This window comes from Callospermophilus lateralis, chromosome 9 (assembly GCF_048772815.1).
Source record: "Callospermophilus lateralis isolate mCalLat2 chromosome 9, mCalLat2.hap1, whole genome shotgun sequence".
Classification (NCBI taxonomy): Eukaryota; Metazoa; Chordata; class Mammalia; order Rodentia; family Sciuridae; genus Callospermophilus; species Callospermophilus lateralis.
The window spans coordinates 6,374,248-6,388,120 of record NC_135313.1 but is presented as its reverse complement, the minus strand read 5'-3'; the positions used below and the strand labels follow the sequence as shown (position 1 = coordinate 6,388,120).

Here is a 13,873-nt window from a genome sequence, read left to right as displayed (position 1 = left end):
CTTGAGCTCCAGAATTCGAGACCAGCCTGAGCAACAAAGTGAGATCCCATCTCAAAGTGGAAAGAGCGGGGAGAATGGCCATCTTTCCTTGGACTTTTGGGGGTCTTTAGAAAAAAGCACATATAGAGTTCCTCTCTGATTGGCAGTGCCAAATGTGGGGCCTGGCTCTGCAGAGTTGAGAAGAGTTCTCCAGCATAGCAGTTGACTGGGTGTGCCCTCCACAGAGATGCTCATGTGTAGAATGTTTCACGTGGCTTACTTGTATACCCTTGCTCAGCTTGTATAAATGGAGGGATGCTTGTATCCACTACACATGGGAGTCTTTCATTCTGCAGGTCTCACACCAGCTTTGGAAGCAGGTCCATGTTCAAAATCACTAACCTAAAAACCCAAGATCTGAGATGCTCCCAAATCCCCAACTTTTTGCACATTGACATGATGCCCCAAAAGTTTTGAATTTTGGAGCATGTTGGATTTCATATTTTCAGATTAAGTATGCTCAACTAGGGAAGTCTAGGCAAATGTTCCAAAATCTGAAAAACTTGAAAACCTGAAACATTTCTGGTCCCATTTATTTTGGAAAAGGGACACACAACCTTTAGCAATACTCCATTTTACAGATTAGGAAACTGAAGGGCAGAAAGATTAAGTAACTCACTCAAAGCCATGTGGCTAGTAAATGGCAGAACTAAGATGCCAACTTGGCCCTAAATTCAGGCCAAAAATATTCATAGGCAAAAATTAAACTTCAGCACATATCTATTGACAACTCTCGATTTAGATCAAACAAAGGTAAATTCCTTCATTTATACAAGCTGAGCATCTTAGAATAATGCCTTTTTAAATGAACATGTTATTTTGTTTCCTGTTCATGAATTAGTGTATTCATGAATTATGAACCCTAGAAGTTTTGAGGTAGGAATAAGGAGGTTTCCTTTGTGAACTGTTAATAGCTGTTTAACCTTGACACGTTTTTCAGTCTCTTTATTGACCAGTTTTGCTATTGGTTAATTGAATATAGTGTTAGTGTCAGACTCACAGACCATATGTATTTGTCATAAAAAATGCTCATGAAATTTTAAGGTGATGTGCTTGTTTATAGCACTAGGTTTTACTACCTTCTTTTCACTGAAGCATTGCTGTAGTCCTTTTATGTATTAATTTCTTATGCTAATATTCTCACTCTTTCTGGACTTTGTGAATTCGGGTGCTATTGCCTAACACAGGTTTATGTAATTTTTTTGTTGAAGGGCAACAAAAGTTTTGGGACAAATTGATAGTTAAAATGAATATTTGCGGGGCTTTGGTGTTATCTCAGTGCTAGAAGACTTACCTGGCACGTGTGAGGCACAGGGTTTGATTCTCAACACCACATAAAAGTAAATAAATAAAATAAAGGTATTGTGCCCATCTACAACTAAAAAAAAAAAAAAAAAATGAACATTTGTCTTTTTTTTTTCCACTCCTTTCTCCCTCCCCATTCCCATTTCCTGGCTTTCAAGGGTAAACCTTGGAAGAGTACCTTGATTCTCTTACTAGTTGACTACTTTGCAGCTGTTTTTTCTCTTTCCTTTACCAGGTAAAATGGAATTTTAAACATACCCATGAGGCACGGTTAGTCTGAGATTACACTTCTAGCCCTTTTTTTATTAGCGCTGTTTCTTCCTTTCCATTTTTCACACAGAACACTGCCTGCACACCTGTGAAGGCTGTGGCAGGCGAGTGGCCCCACCCCACCAGAGCCCCAGTGTGCAGGCTGCTTGCTTCTTATGTGGTTGAGTTCCAGCCGGGGCTTGGCCCCCATCACATGCAGTCAGCAGTGCACTTACTCTTGTGGGGAATGCCTATTTGTGCTGTCTACCGATTTTCTTTTTGTTTTTTGTTGTTTTATGGGAGTTCCTTGTGTATTCTGGTTTTTGGCAGTTTTTCTTTCTTTTTGAGGTGTCTTTGGTGAACAGAAGTTTTCAGTTGCAATTTAATTGAGTTGAGCAACCTATCTTTGGTTTAGGATGTTCATATTTTAGAATCTTTTCCTAGTTTCACAGTTGTACAGAAATGCTCCTATATTGTCTGTTGAAAGTTTAAAAATTTTGCTTTTATATCACATCTAGAATCTGCCTGGGACTCACTGTGACTGTGGGGTCAAGGGGAGGAGCCTGTTGTCTTATCCCCCGTTTCTGAGTAGTGTGTCTTCCCTGTCTGTAGTGCCACCTCTGTTCCAAAGCTGGCTTTAGTCTTCAAAGGCCTGTTTCTGGGGGATCTTTGATCCCCAAACTCCACCTCTAGCAATTTGCTATAAGGAGTAGTTGAGGACATAGGTAGATATTTAGCAATGGAAATCTGCACTGAAACCTTTTGTTGTTGTCTTGTGGTGCTGGGGTGGAACTCAGGGCTTTGGTCTTAACAAACAAGAACTCTACCATAGCCAGGTGCTTTGATGCATGCCTATAATTCCAGTGATTTGGGAGGCTGAGGCAGAAGGATTGTGAATTTGAGGCCAGCTGTGGCAATTTAGCAAGAATCGGTAGATTAGATAGATTAGATAGATAGATAGATAGATAGATAGATAGGGCTAGGGATATAGCTCAGTGGTAGAACACCCCTGGGTTCAATCCCCAGTATTGGGGAGAGGTGGGGAAAGAGTCTACCACTGATTCTGCCCCATTGAAGCTTTGTTGATAGTATTGAATGAGCGGAAGCATTCTGAGTGTTGTAGCTATGGGAATTAGTTATGGCTTAGAGCATGTTGGGACAGGGAAACCCTCTGTGACCAATAGAAATGTATCATAACACAAGAATAGTGAGTCAGAGTAAAAAGTCAAGAAATAAGCAAGTTTAAAAACCCCGTCCTCCTGGCTTCTTTTGCTTTCAGGTACCTTTTGGAGTAGCTTTGCCCTCTGCCTGGCCACCAGTCTGCTTTGCCTGGTGACTTTCCCCCAGGCCTTTACCACTGTGCTGTTGGGCTCGCATCACTGATGCTGACTTCTCAATGAACTCATCTCTTGATTTCTGACCACTTTGTCACTGTTCTTTTGACTTCCCCTCCTCCTTTCTACCCCTGAACCAGAATCATTGGGCCCCCTGATCCTTTTTCCCTGGGCCTCCTGAAATCTCATACCTTCTCCCTGGGGGACCTCATAGACTGTGAGAGCTGGCTGCCAGCTTCACACCAAACTCCCTGGCTGTTTTGGGGCCATATACTCCAAGTGTCCAAAAGGAAACCTGCACCCTTCCCCACAGCTGGATGCTTTGGAGTCATCTGAGATTTCTGTCTTGTCTCCTCATCTTTTTTCAAGTGGGCTTCTGAGCCACCACTCCCTCATTCAGGGCTTGGTGACCTATGAGAAACAGGCAGTGATCTGAGGGCTGTCTAGCCTTCCTGCCCTGTTGGTCTTTGTCTCTAGCCTGAGGAGCAGCATGGTGGCCTCTGAGGCCCCAGGCCCTGTTCTCCCACCTATTCAGGTACTTGCTAAGGTGTGTGGTGTGTAGCCTTTCCTTGGAGGGCATTATATATGTCCCCTGTCCCTGAGCACCCACCTTATGCAGCTGTCTGTCCTCCTCTGGTCTGAACTTCTGTTCACAACACTGCTCTGTGTTTGAGAGAGGGAGGCAGGAAAGAAGAGATATCCTCACCCTGTGATGGAACCCTCATGGTGCCTTTCAGAGGATACCTGGCAGTGTGTATTTGACCAGGGCTTGTGGAGCCTACTGTGGACCTTCTCTGCTCACTGTTTTGACTCTCTTTTCAGAGTTATTTCCAGAGCTGTCTTTGGGAGGAGAAACCACTAGAGACTTCTGCTCCCCTGTCTCACACAGAAAAGGGCCTTGTGGTCTTGGACCTGGGGATGGATTTGTCTGTGTGGTCTGTGGGTGGCTGTGGCTCTCAGGGCCACACTTAGGCTCAGGCTTCCTACTCTGTTGGCTTTATCACTCTGGTTCTGCCTTGAGGTCCCACCTGCTTACTCTTGGTTGGAGGTGGATGGAGTACTGGCTTGTCCACTTGCTGTTCTTTATCTGACTGGTGACTGAACATTTTCTTGGTATGTGTTGTATATTTGTCTCTGATTGTGATAAGGCTACCCTGGAATGACAGAGCTGTCCCTTCTGTTTGTGCACTGATTGAGAACTGAGCGAGCATGTAGGTCTGACGCTGACTTCTGCTTCTCTCTGGGGTAGGGAGGGTTGCCAGCACAGCAATGTTTCCTGTGGGAGCCTCTCATAGGCTGCCCACTGCAAAGCACATTTCTGGGGTGTGATTTTCTCGACTGCTTTTAGTTCATTGCTTTTGACTGAGTGTTTAAAAATATTCTGCAGCATATCTATAGTATTCAGGAGCAGCGAATCAGGAGAAGAAATGCAGTTTCTGAGAAAGCTTCAAAGAAATACTGGTCTTTATCTTTTCCCCAGCCTTTTCCGCTGAAACCCACCAGAGTCTTTTTCTGAGCATGCTTGTTCTATAAATAGAACGGCAGGTCTCCTTGGGCTGCCTGAGATCGCAGGCTCTCATCCGCTTTCTGAAAGACGTGTGTGTGTGTTTGTGTGTGTGTGTGTGTGTGTGTGTGTGTGTATGTGTTGGATTTTAATTTTGCTTTTCTTTTCTGTATGAGATGGGTGGTGAAAGATGTTAAGAAAAATGACCTGAGCATCTGTCCTTTAAAGATAATTTATTCATTTTTTGGGTTTTGGCTTGGTAGTTTTGTTAACTTTTTCTTTTTCAAAAAACTGCATTTATGAAAGAGATGGAAGTGATTTCTTCTTCCCCTGCAGAGGTAAGGAAGATGAATGAGGGGTGAGAAGTATCTTCAGAGTGAGTCCTTTGAAGTCCACAAAGAGAGGATCTCATGGAGTATGCCCCATGGTCTGAGGACTGGTGTTGTGTACAGTTGTATTTAACATGAACTTTATGATCTGTAAATGATGCTGGGAAGGAAACTCCAGCTACCAGTCCTTCCATACTGTAGACTGGTTTATGTCCTGGCTTCTGGGTGATTCTGTTTTGGCACATGATCTTCATGATAGTGACTGTAGCTGATGTGTCTTTTCTGGCTCATGGGTAATGTTGGGCTCCTCTTTTCTTTCTTCTTGGCAATCGATAGTTAACTGAAAGGAGGTGAAGGTAGAAACCGCTGTATAAGTAAATTTGTCAGCACTTCTCCCCCTGGGCACTGGAGCACAGACTCCATCTATGGGGTTCATGGGGGTGAATGGGGAGTGTGGTGGAAGTGGTGGTGAATGCTGACATGTGTGGCCCACCCTGCCCAGAAGTGGCCCTGGGAGGATGTCCTGCAGTCAGTGAGGAGAGGAGACCCCAAGTTCTGTGCACTGGTTCTTGAGTGCTCAGCCAAGGGCCTGGGGCCTGGCCCTATGTGTTTGGTTGGTGGGATTGGGCTCGTGTCCTGCTCCCTCTCCTGTGATGAGTAGGCTGATGGACTCTTGCCATTCTTTTGCCTTTGTGTAACTCAAACTTCTTTGGAAGTTTTTTTTTTTTTTTGTTGTTGTTGTTGTTACTAGGGGTTCAGGGGTTGAACACTTAACCACTGAGCCATATCTCCAGCCCCCCCCCCACTTTTTTTCTTTGGATTTTAGTGAGAGACAGGGTCTCATTGAGTTGCTTAGGGCCTCACTGAATTGCTGAGGCTGTCTTTGAACTTGAGAGCTTCCTGACCTCAGCCTCCCGAGCCGCTGGGATTACAAGCATGCGTCACCATGCCCAGCTTGTTATAGGAAGTTTTAAGTGGGCTTAGATGCCTAGATATTTCCTACATACATTGCTTTTAAAAGTTACTTTAAGAGTGCATGTCCTTAACAGAATTTTTGTAGATTCTCTCACTGTTTGCAGGTTAGACTCATTGTGGAATGGAGATTTCTGTTAGGTATGGTATAAGAAAGTATCAAATGCTGAGAGCCTGGTTCTTGTTTTCCTGTGTGGTGTGTTTATTAGTTTTTTCCCCCCTGTGGTGCTGGGGATTGAACTCAAGAGTTCTGCATATGTGAGGCTAGCACCCTGCCACTGAGTTTCACCTCTAGCTCCTGTTCATTGGTGTTGACTGTGTTGAGCTCTGAGTGGCTTGAGACATCTTTCAACTGTGTAGGTCCTTGAACATTTAATTCTCAAGTGGGGTGCAGGGTCAGTCCATTAGGAGTCTAACACATGGGATGCATAGGGGAAGACAGCTCCAGAGAAGCTGTATCCCTCTGTTCTTGCTTTTCCTGAGCCAGGGTATATTACAGATTCTCTGAGACATGAACTCTGTGTGGTAGGCTCCTCAGGGCCTTGGGATGGGATGGGTGCAGGGCCTCTAGTTGTGGCACTTATCTCTTATTGTGCACGAATGCCTGTGCTGAGGGGTGAGTAGAGCACAGGCCTGGAGCTATGCTGAACCCCAGAGAAATGGACATAAGCAGATTTGGCAGCAGGATCCTGAGAAATGGCAGGAGGCCAGAGAACACAGAGATAGGGCCAAGAATAGCTGAAATGTAGCAAATGCTAAAGCTAGAGAATGTGCTGGCCTTGTGTTCCATTTGTCCTCCCAGCTGTTGCTTATTGCAGTCTGCAAGCCTCAGTTTCCCCTTTGCTAGTCTGCTGGGCATATATCTGGGGCACACCTGGGCCTCTGACACTCTGCCTGACACAGGCATGCCATTGGCCCTTAGAGAATGGATGTGCCAGGGCCTCCCCAACAGCACACTGCTGTGTTCAGGGCATGGTCTGAGAGTGTGAGGAGCACTTCTTTGGTAGGCTGCTTGGCCCCACAGAGACACAAATGCACATCAGCCACCCTGGGGTGTGTGTCAGCTGGATGGGCCTTAGAAATGCAAGTTCATGAATATGTTTTTGTCTTTCAGACTGTCATCAAGGAGGGGATGCTGACGAAGCAGAACAATTCATTCCAGCGATCAAAAAGGAGATACTTTAAGCTTCGTGGGCGAACGCTGTACTATGCCAAAACTGCAAAGGTGAGGCGCAGTGACAGGAACACTCAGAGAGCTCAGCTTGGGGAGGACTGAGTTCTTGTGGGATGATGGGGAGCTCCAGTTCGCAGACCTGTTCTTTCCAGCTAGTTTCTTACCCTCTAGAGGCATACACAGAGGTTTACTTAGGAAAGTAGATATGTATTCAAGGGAGAATGAGAGCCATCTCAAGAAACCCCTGTGGGGTAAAACAAGGAGCATGCACTAAGGGCAGAGTGCAGGCCCTTATTAGAGGGAGAGACACACTCCAGCTGGCTTTGCAGCAATCTGGTGTGTTAGGTTTTGTTTGTCTCAAGGCATATTTTATTTCTTACAAAATTTATTCATTTTTTTTTTCTTTGATGTCACTCATCACTAATGGGAAAAGCAGAAGAGGGTCACAGAGTTACCACAGTGGAACATTGTCCCTTCAGGAAGATGGGGACCACAGCCTTACCCATTTCTTATTATGAGCTAAGAGTGGTTTTGAAGCATACTGGGCTTCTTGGGGTGTGACCAGAAATGTGAAATTCTTTATTTGTATGCTTTCCAGCCATTAGCTTTATTTGTTTGTGCTCCTTAGAGTTGAGGGAACAGTAAACAGGAGGTAGAGTCTATGGTGGATGGCTTAGGAGAGAGAAGAAAAAAGGGAATCTTCAGGCCTCATCCCTAGCCCTTGCTTAGAGACTGACTGTTACTCTCCAGGACTCAATTCCTTTTTGCTTGGCTCCCTGGTTTTCTTTATAGTCAGATCCCTGATATTAGGGTCTGTTTCTTTCCCTGGATTAGTTTATTGCAACTAGGACCTTTCTCCTAAATGTGCTGGATGGAAAAACAAACCAGAAGGATGGAGGATGTTCAGTACAACACAGGCTTTCTGTCAGGTGGACCATTGCATGAGGACATACTTCACATTTCAAAGTGAAACCCTGGCTGGGCGTGGTGGTGCATACCTGTAATCCCAGCGACTTAGAAGGCTGAGGCAGGAGGATTGCGAGTTCAGAGCCAGCCTCAGCAATTTAGCAAGACCCTGTCTCTAAATAAAATATAAAAAAGGGCTGGGGATGTGGCTCAATGGTAAAGCACCCCTGGGTTCAGTTCCTGGTTCCCTCTCTCCCCTAAAAAAGTGAAACCTTCCTATTAATAGTAGTGTTTGATTTAAAAAATAAATATAGAAGTATTGGTATTGTTTTTGTAATTTTTAAAAAATATTTATTTATTTGTTTGTAAATTTTTGTTTCCACTAATGCAATCACTGATGAGCTGTCTGGATTAAAAACAAAAATCACAGCACTATCCCTGTGAGTTCCATGTATGCTCTTTGTTAGAAGCGGTCAGGTTGGCTGCATTAATTTGTCAGCTTATTGATCATGTGCCATTTTCAAAGAACCTGGTTTGTGGGGGTCGGGAAAATGGTGGGTATGCTAGTGCTTCGGACACACTTGTCTTGGCATGCCTGAATCCTGGTGTTTGTTTCTTTCCAGTCAATCATATTTGACGAGGTGGACTTGACGGATGCCAGCGTAGCTGAATCCAGCACCAAAAATGTCAACAATAGTTTTACGGTAAGACTCAGTCATACCTTTCTGATTCTTTACTTCATTTGGCTTTCCTTTTTAATTTAAACAAATGCATGCAGGCTCTTCAGCCTCTTGCATGCTTTTCTTCCTGATTGGAATGATTCTTGGTAAATTTTGAATCTAATGCTGGAAATAATACTACGGTTGGAGAGTAATTGAGAATTTGGCACATATAAGCACAAAAGAAATTTTTGAAGAAAGTGTTGTAGTTTACATTTAACAATTTGGTTGAAAGGTTTTTTTAAAAAAATGTTTTTGTGAATTTGTGGGAAATTTGGAAAATGAAAAAAAAATGTGTTAAAGCAATTGAAAAGCAGCCATAATTCAGCCACATAAGAATGTTAATGTTTTGGTGTATTTCTCTTCTTTATTACATTTAAACTGCTTCCCTTCCAAATTTGTGAAATTTATGTGGTGCTTTCTGCAGAAGTTCTGAATGCACAAGCTCAAGTGCTCCTCTCACTCTTCAGAGATAAACAGCTTCTTATTGCAAAGCATTTGCCACTATTTCTTTCTTTCTTTCTTTCTTTCTTTTTTTTTTGAGAGAGCGAGAATTTTTTAATATTTATTTTTTAGTTTTCGGCGGACACAACATCTTTGTATGAGGTGCTGAGGATCGAACCAGGGCCGCACACGCATGCCAGGCGAGCGCGCTACCGCTTGAGCCACATCCCCAGCCCTTGCCACTATTTCTGTACATCTGTATTTTTACTTACATGTGCTCTGAGATAGACTGATTTTTTTTTTTTTTGGTGTCCTTTTTTTCCCTCTTGACGTTTTTGATGGATATTTTCCCATGTCAGTTGATCAAAATGTGTAACATATTATTGTTTTTTTTAAAATAAAAAATTTTAAATACCTGTATTTTATTATTTTTATGTGGTGCTGAGGATCGAACCCAGTGCCTTGCATGTGCTAGGTAAGCAGTCTACCTCTGAGCCACAACCCCAGCCCCAAAATGTGTATCATATTAATGGCTATATAGTTTCCCCTCCCCTGCCCTCTTTTCTTTCACTGGGGATTAAACCCAGGACCTTGTATTTGCCAGCCAAGCACTTTACCACTAAGCCACATCCCCAGCCCAAAGCATTCTTTCCTCTCCTTTCCTTTGCTTTCACCTTCAAAGTGAACCCCGAGGTGCTTTACTACTGAGCTACACCCTGAGACCTTTTCATTTTTTATCTTGAGACAGGGTCTTGCTGAGTTGCTTGAGGTCTTGCTAACTTGCCCAGACTGGCTTTGAACTTGTGATCTTCCTGCCTCGGTTGCTGGAATTATAGGCATGCATACGTTGACCAGCCATAGCATTTTCTTGTACGGCTTGATAATCTTGGCTTCATAAACTGACTTTTGTCATCCTGTGTAAGGGATGACTCTGATTGCAGCATTAGAATCTCTAAAATATTTTTATTAAGCTCTCTCATCTAGACATAAAGTGTCCCCTAATTCCCTAATTTGAAAGTTTTTTTTGTTTTGTTTTTTTTTTAATAACAATCAAGGTGGGTAATTTCTCTCCTGTTTAGGATCTGACATTTTGGATTAATGTTTTCAGATAATTTTAGGTTATGCTTTATCTATTCATTTGTAAATTGATTACTGACATTGCTGATAGGAATGGAGTTCTCCCTCCTCCACTTAAACTTCTTCTTATTTCATGTTGATGTAGCTGCTCTCTGGGTTTTACTTTGTGGCTTATCGAGTTGGTCAAGCTTTCTCTTTATTCCTTATTTTACTTGGAGTATTTGTACTTTTTCTCTGTTAATTTTATCATTTACTTACTGGTTGGGGAGAGGCAATTTAAGCCATGTAAAATGGATTATTCTTTGATTTGTGTTTTTCAGAGTTTTTAATAGGAACAGGTGTTGCATTTCATTGTAGTCTGCAGGGCATTAATTTAGATGTTAATTTAGTTTTAGCTATTTGAACATTTTCTAATAATAAATTGTTCTTGGTAATGTTAAATGTTACTTTCTAATTTTGTGTTTAGAATATTCCCATCAGTACATATGCTATCCTTTGAGGTAGGAGATGGGTTTTGTTGAGTTTTGATTTAAACTTGCCCCACAAAATTGATTTAGTAAATTTACATGCATTTATGTGTTCTGGAACATTTTAATAGCTTTGGGATTGGTTGTTTCTTGAAAGTGAGAGGGAAGTCAGGAAGACTTGTCAAGGAGGTAAGGCTGTGACTTGATTACTTTCCTGAAAGGATTAGTTCCTGAAAGGATTATTTTTTCCTTTTGAATCATTTGAACTTTTGACTTTTGGAGTTCACTTCTGAAATTTACATTTTTATTAATTCTACACCTTCAAAATTCAATGGCAGTACTTTTATGTACTTGAAATATCTATGTCTTTGGTTAGATCCTTTTTTCATTATGAATTTTATTTGGTTAGCTTGCTTTTCTTGTCAGATTTCTTAATCTAGCATTTTTGTTTTATTTTTGAACAATTCAGTTCTTGGATTATTGATCAATTTCATTTTTCTCATTTGGTTTCTGCATTTACGAGTTGGTTTTTCAGCTTAATTTTCTTTTTTGCAATTTATTGATTGGCTTATTTTCATTTTTTTAATCACATGAATGCATACATAAATGAAAACCTTAAGGGCTCTCAATTTAACTGAGTACCTTTCTATTCACATTCCAGAAATTGTATTTTTCTCTCAATTATTAAGGGCAAATAATTTTTCTGATAATTTTAAAGTATATAAATATAAAATGTAAAATCACCTCTTATTATCCAAAGATAATCAGCAATATATTTGGGTTTATAGCATTTCCACAAAAGACATTTTATGAATATAGTTTTTAGTTTCCTTTCTTTACTTCGATTAATTTATTATTATATCCTTCAAAATTCTATTCATATTGAATATTATTTTATCAGAAATATATGCTTATTTTTTAAAATATATCTTTTTAATTGTAGTTGGACACAATATCTTTATTTTATTTTTATGTGGTGCTGAGGATTGAACCTAGGGCCTGGCATATGCTAGGTGAGCGCACTACTTCTGAGCCACAACCTCAGCCCCTATATGCTTATTTTATACCTCTTTATTATTGAAATATTCCTGTTTTTCCCATCATACACTGTATTGTGTTCCACACTTGGACACAATTTCTTTTATGCCTCTCCGATAATTTCTATAGTAAACTTTCTTAGAATAGAATTCCATTTAAGGTAAGCATGAACTAAGGGAATTCATGATAACTAGACCAGCATTTCAGAAGACACTTAAAGGGAATCCTAGACCCAGAAGAGAAACAACTATAAGAGCATATGAAAGAAGAAATTCCACTAGAAGAGTAGTAATGCAAATGACAAATAATAAACAATCGATATTATCAATAGAGTAAACCATCAAACTTCTAAGATTAATGACAGAAAGAAATGAATATATAATATTGAGAACAATCAGTAGAAAAACAACAAAATGACAGGAACGAGTACATACCTTTCAATAATAATCTTTCCATAATAACGTACCTTTTATTTCACCCACCTCCTTTTCTTTTTGTGGTACTGGGATTGAACCCAGTATAGGCAAGTGTTCTACCGCTGAGCATATCCCAGCCCTAATAACATAACTTTTAATAATAATTAAATGATATTGGGCTGGAGATATAGCTCAGTTGGTAGAGTGCTTGCCTTGCATGCACAAGACTCTGGGTTTAATCCTCAGCATCCTAATAATAAATAAGTAAATAAATAAACGAAGGAATTTTTCTATACTCTGCTGGAGTGACACATAAATAGTCCTTTTTTTTTTAAAGAGAGAGAGAGAAAGAGAATTTTTTAATATTTATTTTGAGTTTTTCGGTGGACACAACATCTTTTATTTTATTTTTATGTGGTGCTGAGGATCGAACCCAGGGCCCCGTGTATGCCAGGTGAGCGCCTTACCGCTTGAGTCACATCCCCATCCCAATGGTCTTAATTCTCTAATGAAAAGATGTGGACTGGTTGAGTGGATTAAAAAACAAGATCCAACAACATTCTGCTTGTAAGAAGCTCACTTCACCTACAAAAGTGAAGGATGGAAAATGATATTGTAAGCAGTTAGAATCCAGAAGCAAGCAGAAGTAGCTATATATAAACAAAATAGACTTTAAAACAAAATCAGAAGAGACAAAGAAGGTAACTGTGTGGATCAAAGGAATAGTCATAAACATGTATGCACCAAACATCAGAGCATGCAATTTTATGGAAGAAATACTACTAGACATAAAGGGAGAGGTAGGCTCCAAACAATATTAGTGATTTCATTTCCCCATTCTCTAGTATAGTTGTTTTTGTTATTTTTTCATTGCTGGGACAAAACACCTGGGAAAAACACCTTAAAGGAGGAAGGATTTATTTTGGCTTAACTGTTTCAGAGGTTTCAGTCCATTGTTGTCTGGCTCCATTTCTTTGGACCTGAGGTGAGGCAGAGAATCATGACAGAGGAAAGCTGCTTTGTTAATGATAGCTGGGAAGCAGAGAGGCAAGAAGGGGCTGGGGATAAGATATAGTCTCCAAGGGCATATCTTTAGTGATTTACTTCCTCCAACCTGGTCCTACTTCCCATAGCTTTTACAATCTTCAAGTAGTTCATTCTGTTATCAATGGATTAATCCACTGATAAGGTTAGAGCCCTGGTAATCCAATTCCTTCCCCCAAAGCCCCACTTCTGCATTGGAGACTAAACCCTCAACACATGAGACTTTGAGGGACATTTCAGATTCAAACCATAACAGTAGGTCATTCAGACCCCCCCCCAAAAAAAAAATTAACCAAGATACATCAGAGTTAAGTTATACTATTGATCAAATGGATGTAACAGATATCTACAGAATATTCCATCTAACAGGTGGAGAATACACATTCTTTTCATCAGTATGTAGATTTTTTTCAGAATAGACCATATATTAATTTAAAAGCATGACTTAAAGAATTTAAAACAATTGAAATAATTTCTTGCATCTTACTTAATCACAGAGAAATTGCAGAGTAAAAACATGGAGATTGAATGACGCTATTGAATGAATAGAGGGTCACTGAAGGAAATTAGAAGAGAAGTTAAAAAATTCCCGAGTCAAATCAAAATAGAAACACAACAGCAGATTCTGTGAAATATAGAGAAAGTAGTGCCAAGAGAGCATTTTATAGTTATGGGTATGCACATCAAAAAAATAGATCTTAAGTAAGTAACTTAATGATGCCTCTCATGGTCTTGGAAAGATAAGAGCAAACCAGTCTCAAAAACAGTAAAAGAAAAAAAATAAATCAACATCAGGGGCTGGGGATGTGGCTCCAGCGGTAGCATGCTCCCCTGGCATACGTGCGGCCCGGGTTCG

General features: G+C 40.7%; 1 protein-coding gene across 3 annotated transcripts in view; it reads left to right on the top strand.

Annotated features, from left to right (window-relative positions):
• Dgkd (diacylglycerol kinase delta) overlaps positions 1–13,873 on the top strand; it is a 97,341-nt gene that overhangs the window by 20,624 nt on the left and 62,844 nt on the right. For all 3 annotated transcript variants that reach the window (XM_076865666.2, XM_077110243.1, XM_076865667.2), the window contains exons 2-3: positions 6,847–6,957; positions 8,436–8,516. In XM_076865666.2, the coding sequence (XP_076721781.1) occupies positions 6,847–6,957; positions 8,436–8,516 (192 nt within the window). The remainder of the gene's footprint in view (positions 1–6,846; positions 6,958–8,435; positions 8,517–13,873) is intronic.